This window comes from Carassius gibelio, chromosome B8, assembly GCF_023724105.1.
Source record: "Carassius gibelio isolate Cgi1373 ecotype wild population from Czech Republic chromosome B8, carGib1.2-hapl.c, whole genome shotgun sequence".
NCBI lineage: Eukaryota > Metazoa > Chordata > Actinopteri > Cypriniformes > Cyprinidae > Carassius > Carassius gibelio.
Window position 1 is genome coordinate 2962345 of NC_068403.1, and position 13209 is coordinate 2975553.

Sequence of the window (13209 nt, forward strand, 5' to 3'; positions counted from 1 at the left end):
AGGTCACGTGTTTTTTTTTTCTTTCTTTATTAATTACTTTACACGAGACAACAAGTTGTCCTGTAAACATTATATATGCATAAAGTTTAAAGCTATTTAATGAACACTACATAGTCAACAAATAATCCAAAATCCCCAAACATGAAATGCACTGAACACAAGACATACTATGAACATGAACATCAGACTGCATTACAAACATCATGTAATAAATAATTCAGGCGTGATTCGAGGGTCAGTGTCAGACGGGGCGAGAGCGTTAGGGCTTTACGGGGTGTGAGAGGAGAGTGCTGTGTTTAGCTTGACTCTTACGATCGATCAGGAGGAGGGGGTTCTTCATGTGATGAGAGATCATCTCCTGCAAACTGCTGAAGAGCTGCAAAACACACACAGATCATCATCAGAACTACAGCACTGAGCAATATCTACGGTCATGCTGCAGTATTACTCTGACATCAGATTTTTTACACATACAGTACATATACACACAATTATTTATTATTTACGAATATCTTTTTATTTCTGACATTTTGAATCATTTCGTGTGTACATATAAAACCATTATTTGTATACACACACACAAATGTCAAAAATGATTCAATGACCCTGGACCACAAAACCAGTCTTAAAGGGATAGTTCACCCAAAAATGAAAATTGCAAATTGGGCGAACTAACCCTTTAAGTGTCAATTTTTAAAAGCATTCTTAAGTCTGTGGGGTATATTTGTAGAAACAGACAACAATGTCTTTTATGACAAAAATCATTAGGATATTAAGTAAAGATCATGTTCCATGAAGATATTTTGTAAATGTAATACTGTAAATATATAAAAACTTAATTTTTGATTAGTAACATGCATTGCTAAGAATTAATCTGTTTATTCGAATTAATCTTCGATTTTTTTATGCATCCTCAGATTCCAGATTTTCAAATAGTTGTATCTCGACCAAATATTGTCCGATCCGAACAAACCATAAATCAAGGGAAATATTATTTATTCAGCTTTCAGATGATGTATAAATCTCAATTTCGAAAAATTTACACTTAAGACCGATTTTGTGGTCCAGGGTCACACACACACACACACACACACACACACAAACACTCACATACACACATGTATAAAAAACTACAAAATTACGAAAACTTTAACTAAAACAAAAGTCAAAATCAAAATGATTATTTTATTAGTATTAGAACTCAAAGTGATTTGCTTTAATGTGATATTATTTAGAAAATATATGTAAGATCCCAAAACAAAAAAAATCCCTAAGGTGTTTCTAAAAGTATTTCAGGACTTTGCCAGAAAGCATCAAATCCTCCAGCTGTAATGAGGGAAGGGAATCTGCGGTCACATGAGACTGAGCTCGAGCCAAAACACAAGCATTTCAACAATCCCTCTGAAAAATAACTGTGTGGAGCACCATTTCATTAAATTATACATTTAAGCAATTATTAGGGAACGGCGCTGGCAACACGAATGTAATGAGTTCGATTCCCAGGGAACGCATGAATTAAAAAAAAAATGAATGCATTGCATGTCGCTTTAGATAAAAGCGTTTGCATAAATGTAAATGTGAACTCATGCACAGCTGCACAAAGACACTCGAGCGTTGTCACACATAACACAGATCTTTCTCTACCTCTTCTGTCTTCTTGCCCTCTTTTCCGAGCACGTACTGTTGTGAATCCTCCAGGAAGCGCACAGGGACGTTGTACACGTTCTGCCGGTAAAACACGACCAGCGTGAAGGGCTGACGGTCGTTCTGAGAACTGCTGTATCTGACCAGAAACGTGCCGTCCTGAAACACACACACACACACACACATGACAAATATACTGTACATGGTCCCAAACCAGTCAATGTTAACTATATACACCAACAATCACATACAGGAGATAAATATGTAGCATTTAACTAAACAGAAAATACAAATCGCCTATAAACAGTGCTTCTTTTTTAAGAATAAATGCAATTTTGTTTTTTTACATTTAGGAGATACTTTTATCCATACGACTAACTAATGAGGACGATAGAAGCATTTAAAAATTAACAAAAAAGCACTATGCAAATGCTATGATAAATATTTAATATGAATAAATTTAAATATATTTTTTTTATTTGACTGCTTTATTTAGGAACTGTTTAATTCAACAGAACATCCCAATTTAGATTATATACATGAAGAATTTACATTAAATTCATTGTTTTTATTCATTATTTTATACTATATTTAGAAGCTTAATCTCAGAACAATACGAGTCAAACGAACATGACAAAATAAAGTTGAGAGATTTTTTTTACCTTTTTTTATTTTTATTTATTTTATTTTATTGCTTGATTTAAGAACAGCATAACTGAATTTAAAAAACAAACATGCAGCACTCCAATAAAATTCTAATATTTACATTGAATTTATTTTACATTTAATTATCATATTTTTATTATTTTATTTTATTGCTCAGTATCCGAACAATATGACTGAATGCAGCATTTAAATAAAATATAAATATTAGTATTTAAATAGACACACCTTGTTAACCCTGAGCACGGTTTCCTCCGCAGTCTTACGTTCACAGACTCCAGCAAACCACTCTTTGTCCTGTAGCCCCGCCCCCTGATCGTGATCAAAACCATCAGCCAATCAGTGACAGAATACAGACAATTTATCACCAATCACAAACACTGATTCTTTCTGTGGTGTTTACCTGCGCGACTGACTTTGCTCCAAACGAAAGCACTGTGTGATGAAAGAACGAGATGATTCTTATCATTGTTATCATGTGACGTACTGTACAATAACAGTTAGTTACTTAGAAAGAATGCGATTTTTGAGAGAATAACAAAAAATGTGAATAACAGATGTGCTCACCTGTGCTGTCCAGAGATGGAGGAGGAGGAGGGCTGGAAAAACAACATATTTACTGCATTTGAGTTTGTCAGCGGATGGGAAAATATGCTTATACGAAGAGTTTGGTCTCGTTTAACAATTAATGCAAGTAAAAGCCTGTAGATTTAATTATAACAAACATTGCACAAAAAGTAAAGACGCAAAAATGAAAATGAAAAAAAAAATCTTGCATAAAAAAAGCAATACAACTTTATTTTCATGGCAATTAAGCCCATACTGAACAAAAATATTAATTCAATATTCAATAAAAAATTTTATGAACAATACAACAATAATATTACAGTTAACTAAAACCATAAAACATTGATACTTGAAATAAAATGAACATTAACTAAAATAAACGGTAAAAAACAAGCATTTATCGATTTTATTCAAGCACTAAAATAACTCAAACTAATTAAAAAAATTTAATAATTTAATTTACCCACAAATCCAAGAATTGTAATGCACACACACAATGCTAAACGAAGAACGAATCTCTTGCAAAACGAAGCATTGCATTCAAAATATCACAAACACATCTCAAAAACAAACTTTTGCAAACACCTTTGCCATAATATTAATTCCTGTTAGATTTTAGAGTTGCAAAGAGAATTGTGTTTTGTGTTTTGCAGAAAGTGTTTTATGAAACTCAAACGGAGTCAGAGGTCAAGAATTAGTGTTGGTTTTGCAGATTTAGTGTGTGCTTCTGCTGTTTGTGTGAGATTTTAGAAATTGTGTGAAAATATTTTGTGTAACAAGTAGAAAAAAAAACCTAGTAACAACAAAAAACATAGCAAAATTACTAAAACTTTAACTGAAATTAAACAAAATCTAATAATAGTATATCAATGTTGCTAAAATAACACTAAAAATCGACAATATTTTTTTTATTATTAAATAAAAGCCATGTAACAAATAAAACCGTAAGCTATACTAACATTTTTACTTTACAATTTAAATATAATTTCGGCTTAATTTCTGCTTTACAGTGGATTACCAAGAATCGGCTTTGAATTTTGGAGACATTTGCATGAAAATAATATCATTATGCAAATAATATTACTGTAACCAAAATAGGCTTCGGAATACTGTGCATCTTATATTTCACCACAAAAAACAAAACAAAAAAAAAACATTTGCATAAAGAAGAACATTTGCTTAAAGTTTAAATTGCTAAACCTTTAACTGAAATTAAAATCTCAAAAGAAAATAAAAAAATTAAAATCTAAATATTAACAAAAACTTTAAAGTGATAAAAAAAAATATTAGAAAAATGATCTGTTATTTAGTTTTATTAATTCAGCACAAATAAAAAGCAATGCAACAAACACAACAATGAGCTTTACTCATGTTGTCCTAATGTTTTAAATATATGCATTACATTAATGCATTTAGCAGACGCTTTTATCCAAATCGACTTACAGTGCATTCAGGATATCATTTTTTTTATTTATCATTATGTGTGTTCCCTGGGAATCGAACCCACAAACTTTAGCGCTGCTAATGAAATGCTCTACCACTGAGCCACAGGAACTACTAGAGATTAACTAAATATTGTGGGGTTTTTCACATTACATCAATTAAAAACTACAGAAAAATAGCTGAAAGGCTGAGGATATTATCTTCAAAATGATGTCACAATGCAATCTTAAAAATGCTTCGAATTCGTTATTTTCTCTTTTGACTTCAGGTTGTTTCTAAGGAGGTGAAGGCTTCACAGACTCACCTGGGTTTGGGCTCTTTGTGGAGGATGATGGGAGGAACTGGTTTGCTGTTTAGTGCGTGTGGAAGCGTGGCACGTTTTATTTCTGGCGGCAGAACTAAACGATCAGAGAAGACGTCAAACGAAGCAGTACAAGAGCGTTTATATCCTCATGCATGAGTTAAAACAGAACAACTCTCTAACCTTTGTTCACACAGTCACCGATCAAGACCGAACTCTGAGGAAACAGACAAACTAATCAGTTCCTTCAGGAGACGAACACTGTAATGAAGCATGAATGTGTGTCCAACTACTACTTACAGATTTGGCTCTGGGAACCGGAGGCTTCATTCTGTAAGACAAGAAGAAATGGTATTAACTATTATTATTCTTATATAATAATTCTGGTTTCTAGATATGACTTTGGTTGCTCCTTTACATTGTGCATTTGTGTGATGCTACACTAATGTTATGGGTTCAATTCTTAGGGAACACTAATAATGCAATACTGATTAATATAAATGTATATTTAATGCACTGTAATTTGTTTAAGATAAAATGTGCTAAATGCATAAAGGTGATGCTAAAACAGCAAGTAAAATACATTAATATTAATAAATTAATTTAGGCCAGTGTTATTTTCAGAATCATTAGGTTAATTTAATTTGAGCTACTTTTTATACAGTTATTTATTACTTATTTATAATTTTACACCAGTATCAAATATTATATTCATGGATAATAATAAGATTTAATACTAATGTGTAAAGTGAACTGTATGCAATAATTTAACAATACATAATAAAACAACTACATACATTTTGTCAAATTGATATTTGATTAAATATAAAAAATCTAGTTTTCAAAATGCACATTAAATGTAAAAAATATATTTGTAATTTTAGTTAATTATTATTTATTTACAATTAAACTCAATATCAGCATCAAAGGCTTTATCTATTGCTCAAAACTCAAATATGATTTAAAATAGTCGTAATACTTGAATTGTGTTTAAAACTTAAACAATATTATTATTTTTACAATCAAACCAACTAAACACTTTTTTAATAAATAAAAAAAAATTATAAAAATTTTCAAATTGATAATTTTATTGTGTTTGTCTTTTTTATTATATATATATAGTTTTTAACACATTTTTATTTTAGGTTTTAGATGCACAGATGCTAGTTTGTCGACTAGCTGAATATCACATTTTATTTCAAGTAACACAAATCTTTATTTATTTATTTTTTAAATATGGTTTTATTTTTATTTTATGATAATAACCCTGATTTAGACGTACATACATTGGTGGAGGCGGGTCTCGTCCTACAGTTTTAGGAGGCAGTCGCTTACGGGCCGGGCTTCGGGGAGCAGGAGGTTCTGGAAAAGATCAAATAATGAATGACAAATGATATTCAAGTCACTTTATCGTTCTCTAAAGTTATAAATACATGGAGCGCTGACCTGCTACAGGTTCTAGATAGGTATCATCATCATCATCATCCTGACAGAAACAAATATAAAGTCAAATTACGATATCTGCTACTTTTTTTTTAATTTTTAGTATCATTTTGGATGCTCAGTCATGTTTACCTGCCCTTCATTTGGGTCCAGGTAAACATCTGGAGGGACAGAGAGTACAGGAAGTAAACATGCAGTGTGTCATCAAATAATACTGTGGTATCAGATATTAATATCTGTGAATAGTGTTGAAGTGACCTTCGTCTTGCTGAGGAACCGGTGGGGGTCTCATCGGGGGTCTCTTAGGTGGGGCTTTTTTACCCGGTTTATCTCTACGTATTACCTCAGGAGCTAGAAAATATTAAGTTAAAGAGTTTAATTGTAGATTAAGCCATCCATTTTTCTCTTAAGTACACTACCGTGCAAAACTTGAATAAAAAATTAATACTTAAACTCAGCAAGGATGCATTAAATTGTTTAAAAATACCAGCGAAGACGTTTATAATGCAACAAATGGTTTCCATTTCTAATGAATGCAGTTTTTTTCAACGTTTTATTAATCAGAGGTTCCTGAAAAATAAAATGCATCACATTTTCCATAAATATTAATCGGCAAAAGTCACCATTATTTATGTAGCACTTTTCAACTAATCAGAAATGTGCGAAAAGCATCACATCAGCACATTAGAAAGATTTCAGAAGACACTGAAGACTGGAGGAATTACGCTGGAAATTCAGCTGTGCATCACTGAAATAAATTATAATTTAACAGATATTCACATAGAAAACTGTTATTTTAAATTATAATAATATTTTGCAATATTACTGTTCCTTAATCCTTGATCCTGCATCAATAAACGGATTCTTTCTTTTCATAATTTATGAGCTTGTTTTTTGTTTTAGAGACTCACGTTTGCTGTCATTGGGGTCGATGTAAAAGTCTTCTGGGTCGTGAGACGGCTCTGGCTTCTAGAAGCGAAAGAAACACACAGCTGAATCTATAAAGCAACACAAGCCTCTTCTGTGCAATAAACTCCTAATAAAGGCTAAATTTAGATGTTTTACCAAGCTTTTCCCTGTCGGGGGGATCTTGGCAGGCCGTGGCGGCAGTGCTGCCTGTCTTTTGGGAATAACAGGGTTTGGATTTCGATCCGTATAACCTGAGAAAAACAAACGCTACATTACACACCAACATAGATAGAAAGATAGATAGATAGATAGAAAGATAGATAGATAGATAGATAGATAGATAGATAGATAGATAGATAGATAGATAGATAGATAGATAGATAGATAGATACCCAGGTAAACATTCTCTCCTTGGCGCGGTTGACCTTTAAAGGTGGGAGGTTCACATGGTGGAGCTTCATACGTATCACTATCTTCCTCATCCTGAAAATGGTTGAGATTGATCAGATGTGTATTAAAGAAGCTCACATGCATCCTTAATTGGGTCACAAGAAGTAAACAGTCATATGCAATGTCATGTGTTATTAATTATGGTTCAGGTTGACCATTTAAAGGGTACTGACGATCCTTTAAATATTTTTGGCAGGTTCTGCGAAAATGCTGATGTGGGATTGAGTTTCTAATACTAATAAACTGTTGACCTCACATCTGTTATCTATTAGTACAGTAAGGGAAGTGATACAGTACCTCCTGGAGACACAACAGGAAGTATGAATGGTCCCACACCTTTTAACTTTGTACGCCTATGTGTTTAGACAAGTGATGTTTGCACAATACTTACAAACTCCCCTTCTGGCCAGCCATAATCAGAACTGTTATCTACAATGAATTGAAGAGTTGTAATGAGATCACAAGAAATATGAAACAAAGAAAGCACTACAGATCAATGATATGTTGTGTTTAATATTAGCTACACCTGAAAGTCAGAACATATTTTTGTGGTTTACTGCAGTTGACAAATCTAATACTAAAATATTACGAGATAAAATGTATTTAAATAAACTTGTGATGAATGATTCTTCGAATGCAATAACGGAGATACACATCACATTAACGGTGATAATAAATAAATAAATAAATAAATAAATAAGAGCTCTGAATAATCGCTACTACAAATAGTCGAACTTCTTGCCACAACAACAGAATAAGCATTAAACCGTAAAACAATAACATTAACACAGTTAACAGGAACGCGTATTATTTATTAGTGCCGCGGTGCATGTAGGGAACTTGAGTTCTTCAAGAACGCCCAACATGCATTCGACAGAAACGAGAGACCGCGTCAATAAACCTCAGCAGAAATGCAAAGACACATTTTGGCAAAACGCTCGCGTTTCGATTATTTGCGTCTTTAGTGCGCTTGCGGTTTACTGGTAAAGCACTTTGCGTTAACAGGACGAGAAACAACGTGACGATGACGAAAATTGGCGCGCTGCGTGAAGGACGCGTCCAACGCCAGCGCCATATTTGATGCACCTGCTTTGGGTTTGTTTGGCTTCAGAGGCCTTTTTCTGAGCACAAAACTTACCGTAGACACACAAAACTTAGTATAAGTAATAGTATTGAAAGTTGTGAAATCAGTTGATGTAGGAGGACAGCGTGTGTGCTAATGTAAATACTGTAAGTCGATCCCTCATTTTCATCCGCGCGCCTAATTTGACTAATCAGCTTGTTTTTATGTGTGTTTGTACATTTTTAAAACAAGAGAGATGTTGTTTATAGGCCGTTTTTATAGTATTTATTTACATTTTAATTAGTTACTCATATTTTACATATTGCTGTAGCTGATTTTCACTGCTATTTCAACTTGTTTTTGCTTTCGTATAATGCATAAACATGTATTATTCTTATTTGTTAAGTTGATATAACCTCATATTAATTTTAGAAGCTACACAGTTTTTGTACTTTTAATAATTATAGTGTATTAAATATTTAAACTGCAGTATGCTAAAAGGTTTTTAAAACTGAAATAGCACGTCACAAAATATCCCCAATTTTAACCTAAAATCCTAATGTTTGTTCTATAGATGTTTTAATATTTTGTTTTTACACAGGTAAGGGATTTTGTGATCAAAGCACCTGTTCTCCTGGGTGGAGCTGGTGGTCCACTATGTCTGTACAGAACAAAAAATAACATTAATTAGACCTTTATGCAAGAATTAGAAAATAAAAATGTAATGTTTGATGAAAAATGAGTTAAGTACTTACAGTAGAGATGGTTTAAACTTCTCAAAGAAACTCTAGAATAAAGAAAACATCATTTTGTGTTTCTCGATGACCAAAACACACTTAAAGTCTAACAAGAACAATATGCATTGATGTTTGCTTGCTGGTTATTAAAAGGTTATGTAAATGTATGTGGATGGAGAGTGTAGAAATACTATAGGACGATGGAGCATTTCACTATATGTCATATTGTAAATATAAATAATATTTAATTTGTCAACACTTTATCACATGACTGCTTATCTTGGTTAGAAATACACATCGATGAATACTGTGGGTCATTGTTATTCACTTCTTTTTTCTTGCTACACTTCCATCAGAAGGAAAACACAGCAGATAACTATTTAATTCATAAAAGCAATACTTTAAAGATGTACAAACAGGTTTAGTAATGTTTTGATTTAAGGTAAAGACACAAATAATAAAAAAAGTGTAAATAAAAACAAATTAAATGGAAAAAGTGCAAAAACAAGCATATAGTGACAGCACAAAACAAAATAATGTCGTAACTGGAATGACTAGATAAGAGGAAGCTGAACGCTTCCGGTTTTTATCAGATAGCTGGTTCAAACGCATCAGATGGAGAACAATGTGGCGTTTATTCACTGCGAATGAGGAGCTGGAACATTAGCGTGTTAAAGTAGAAAAGCAGAAATTTAAAAGTAAAAACGATCTAACCTTTCTTAGAGAATTCCAGGTAATAAATGACACTAGTGTTTTGATTTTGCCACTTCAAATCATGATTACTTATATAAAACTGCGTTTGTAGCACCTAAAACCAACTCGGATGCCAATAACATGTTAATTTAATCTTCAAATGTATTCCTAAATGTCTAACATACAGCTTAATAGATATAACTGTACTTTACCATGATGCATGAGGTGCTCAGTTCATCAGGAAGCTCTCTGCTGTCTGGTTTGGATGCAAATCTCTATCTGTCTCCCAGAACTTTGAATGTCAGTCCAGTAAGTAGCGTGCTGGAGGTGTGTGTGTGTGTGTGTGAGAGAGAGAGAGAGAGAGAGAGAGAGAGAGAGTATTTGCATAGCAGGTGGATGATTTAGCAGGTAGCTGATTATCCCTGTTAATAACCGAAAGACCTTCAACTGGCTCGGAGTTTATTAAAGCACTTTGTTCTCTATCGTTTGATGTTTAATAACATCTGACCACAGACAGCGAGGTGACAGAAAGAAGAAGTGTTATCAAGTCTTTCAGAGGAAGGGAGGGACACGAGAGACAACATCACAGCAGAGCATCTGTGAACGTCTCCAAACCCTGGTTAAATTAGTTCCTGAGCTCAACCTGATGATGGCAGTGTGAACACACTGAATACCCTCATGATCTACAAACCTTCACACACACAAACAAACCATTAATTGGTCCAGGTTGGAGTCAACACATTTTATTAATACAGAAAACAACAGTTTGTGTTTAAAAGTTCTGTAGCTATTCAACTGTTGGTTTTACTTTTGATGAAGCAAGTAAAACAAGATTGATGTAGTTTACAAAAATATACTGTAAATGTGTACTTCATCACTTTCTGAAAACATCTTACTAAACTGCTGTGTGCCGTTCATATAACTTCTTTGTAATGCTTTGCAACAGATTTGTCTTAAAGATACAAATAAATGATAACGTCTTACATATTTGGAATACATAAATGGCCAAAATAATTCATGTAAAGTTATAATTATGATTAGTTTTAAAATCCCATTTTAATCTGTAATGTCAGCTTTAAATTAACTAGGTTTAAGAGTTTGGGGTTGGTAAGAGATTTAATGATTTTGAAAAAAAAAAGTATCTTATTGGTCACCAAGGCTATATTCATTTGATTAGAAATATAGTAAAAATAGTTAATTATTATTAAACTTTAAAAGTACCATTTTCTATTCGAATACATTTCAAGAAGTAATTTATTCCTGTGATGCAAAGCTGTATTTTCAGCATCATTACTCCAGTCTTCAGTGTCACATGATCTTCAGAAATCAGTCTAATATGCTGATTTACTGGTCAAGAAATATTTCTGATAATTAAAATGTTGAAAACAGTTGAATATTATTGTGGAGACTGTGATACTTTCCAGGATTTCTTGTTTTATAATAAAAGGTTCAAAACAACAGCATAAATCTGAAATAGAAATATTTGTAATTTTAGAAATGTCTTTACTGACACTTTTGATCAATTGAATGCATCGTTTCTGAATAATGGTATTCATTTATTTCGAAAATAAAGTCTTAACTGACCCCAAATTTTTTACATTTAGTGTATATTATAGTGAAATGCAAGAAAAATGTTGCATAAATTTGAATTCTGAACATTCCTGTCTGTTCAAACTTCAAAGAGCAAGATAATCAATAAAAAATATCAAAGTTCACTCTTTTTGTAATTCAAAGCTATTAAGCCACTTTGAAAAAATAACATGAGTAAAAACAAATAATTTTCATGTAATATTTATGTTTATAAATTTATGTTTTATATGTTTATATTTATAGTTTTTATTTTTCATTTCAGAGTTCAACTCTTTCATTAAATTGAACTTTTGTGTTCCAGTCAAGAATTAGCACGTGTTTGGCACTAACACTGTATTTCAATTTGACACACTGAATATGTAGGATGGCTCGCGCTGTTTTACTCATCGGATTTCTGCTCGCCACAATCAGCTGCTTGTACATCAGCTGCACAGCGCACTGTAATGTGTCAGATTTTGAGATTTTGATAAGCACCATCAGAAATGATAATTCAATGCTAAAGAGGTTTCAGAAACATGCAATAATTATGTTGCACCTTAAGAAATGTAAATGCTTCAAATTTTCTGATTAATATTTTTCTTTCATTCCACAGCTCAAACAGCCACATCAGTTAATACTGTTATTCCATCACCTCATGCAAATTCTACCTCACCCAATGCTACTACCACTTTTTCCAGCCACGTTAACATGTCACCTAACATAACTGATATGGCATACGATGTAACCAACACTGCTTCAGACACAACCAACATGTAGCCCAGTGCAACCAACACAGCATTCAATGCAACCACAATGTCGCCCAACACAGCGTAATGTCATTCAACGTAACCATTCAGCGTAATGGCATTCAACGTAACCATTTAGCGTAATGGCATTCAAAGTAACTGCATTCAACGTAACCACCATGTCGCCAAACCCATCCAACACAGCATTCAATGCAATCACAATGTCACCCAACACAACGTAATGGCATTCAATGTAACGGCATTCAACACAACCACCATGTCGCCCAATGCAACCAACACAGCTTCTAACACCACCATGTCACCCAAAACAACCAACACGGCTTTCAACACAACTTCGGAAACAACCACCATGTAGCCCAAAACTATGTCGCCCAGTGCAACCACAATGTTAGCTAACGCAACCAACTTGGTATTCAGTGTAACCACCATGTAGCCCAACCCAACCAACACAACATTCAATGTCTTCACGTCATGTCTTTGCGTTTATTTTGTATTGTAATCTACTCACACGTATGATAAAATTCGCTTTTGGTGTTAACACAACATAAAGCACATCCCTTTGATAACAAGAATAATAAAATACTGCACATATACCGAACATTTTGATTAAGAAATCTTAATAAATCTGCTCATTTAATAAATATTCACCTCTGTCCCCTGTTACAGTGAAAAAACAGCATCAACAGCACAAACTCTTAGCCACTACCAGGTATGTTTTCTAAAAGTCCCAACACATCGGCCAAGCAAAAAAACTTATCGCCCAATGCCGATATTTGAAAAAGCCAAATATCGGCGGATGTATCGGCCTTGGCAAATTTATCGGTCGACCACTAAACTCAACCAAAATTTATTTGCAGCATGCTTTTTGGGTTGTGTTATGAGCATTTGCAGTATATGTTGAAGTTGTTTTTTAATTTGCATGTGTTTTTTCCATGTGCAGCATATTTGCCACTGTAAAAC

At 33.2% G+C, this 13209-nt stretch overlaps 1 protein-coding gene across 2 annotated transcripts in view; it reads right to left on the reverse strand.

The window, feature by feature from the left end:
• LOC127963487 (B-cell linker protein) overlaps positions 1-13209 on the reverse strand; it is a 27839-nt gene continuing 14630 nt past the window's right edge. Inside the window, exons 2-20 of one of the 2 annotated variants that reach the window (XM_052563418.1) lie at positions 10126-10234; positions 9239-9270; positions 9110-9144; positions 7812-7849; positions 7363-7453; positions 7127-7221; positions 6973-7030; positions 6320-6412; positions 6194-6222; positions 6065-6104; positions 5905-5980; positions 4919-4949; positions 4802-4835; positions 4622-4715; positions 2875-2906; positions 2711-2742; positions 2536-2619; positions 1645-1803; positions 1-376 (exon numbers count right to left, since the gene is read on the reverse strand). In XM_052563418.1, the coding sequence (XP_052419378.1) occupies positions 260-376; positions 1645-1803; positions 2536-2619; positions 2711-2742; positions 2875-2906; positions 4622-4715; positions 4802-4835; positions 4919-4949; positions 5905-5980; positions 6065-6104; positions 6194-6222; positions 6320-6412; positions 6973-7030; positions 7127-7221; positions 7363-7453; positions 7812-7849; positions 9110-9144; positions 9239-9270; positions 10126-10128 (1173 nt within the window). In that variant the 5' untranslated portion in view covers positions 10129-10234 and the 3' untranslated portion in view covers positions 1-259. Of the gene's footprint in view, positions 377-1644; positions 1804-2535; positions 2620-2710; positions 2743-2874; positions 2907-4621; positions 4716-4801; positions 4836-4918; positions 4950-5904; positions 5981-6064; positions 6105-6193; positions 6223-6319; positions 6413-6972; positions 7031-7126; positions 7222-7362; positions 7454-7811; positions 7850-9109; positions 9145-9238; positions 9271-10125; positions 10899-13209 lie in introns of those variants that run through there. The other variant, XM_052563417.1, reaches the window with a different exon arrangement.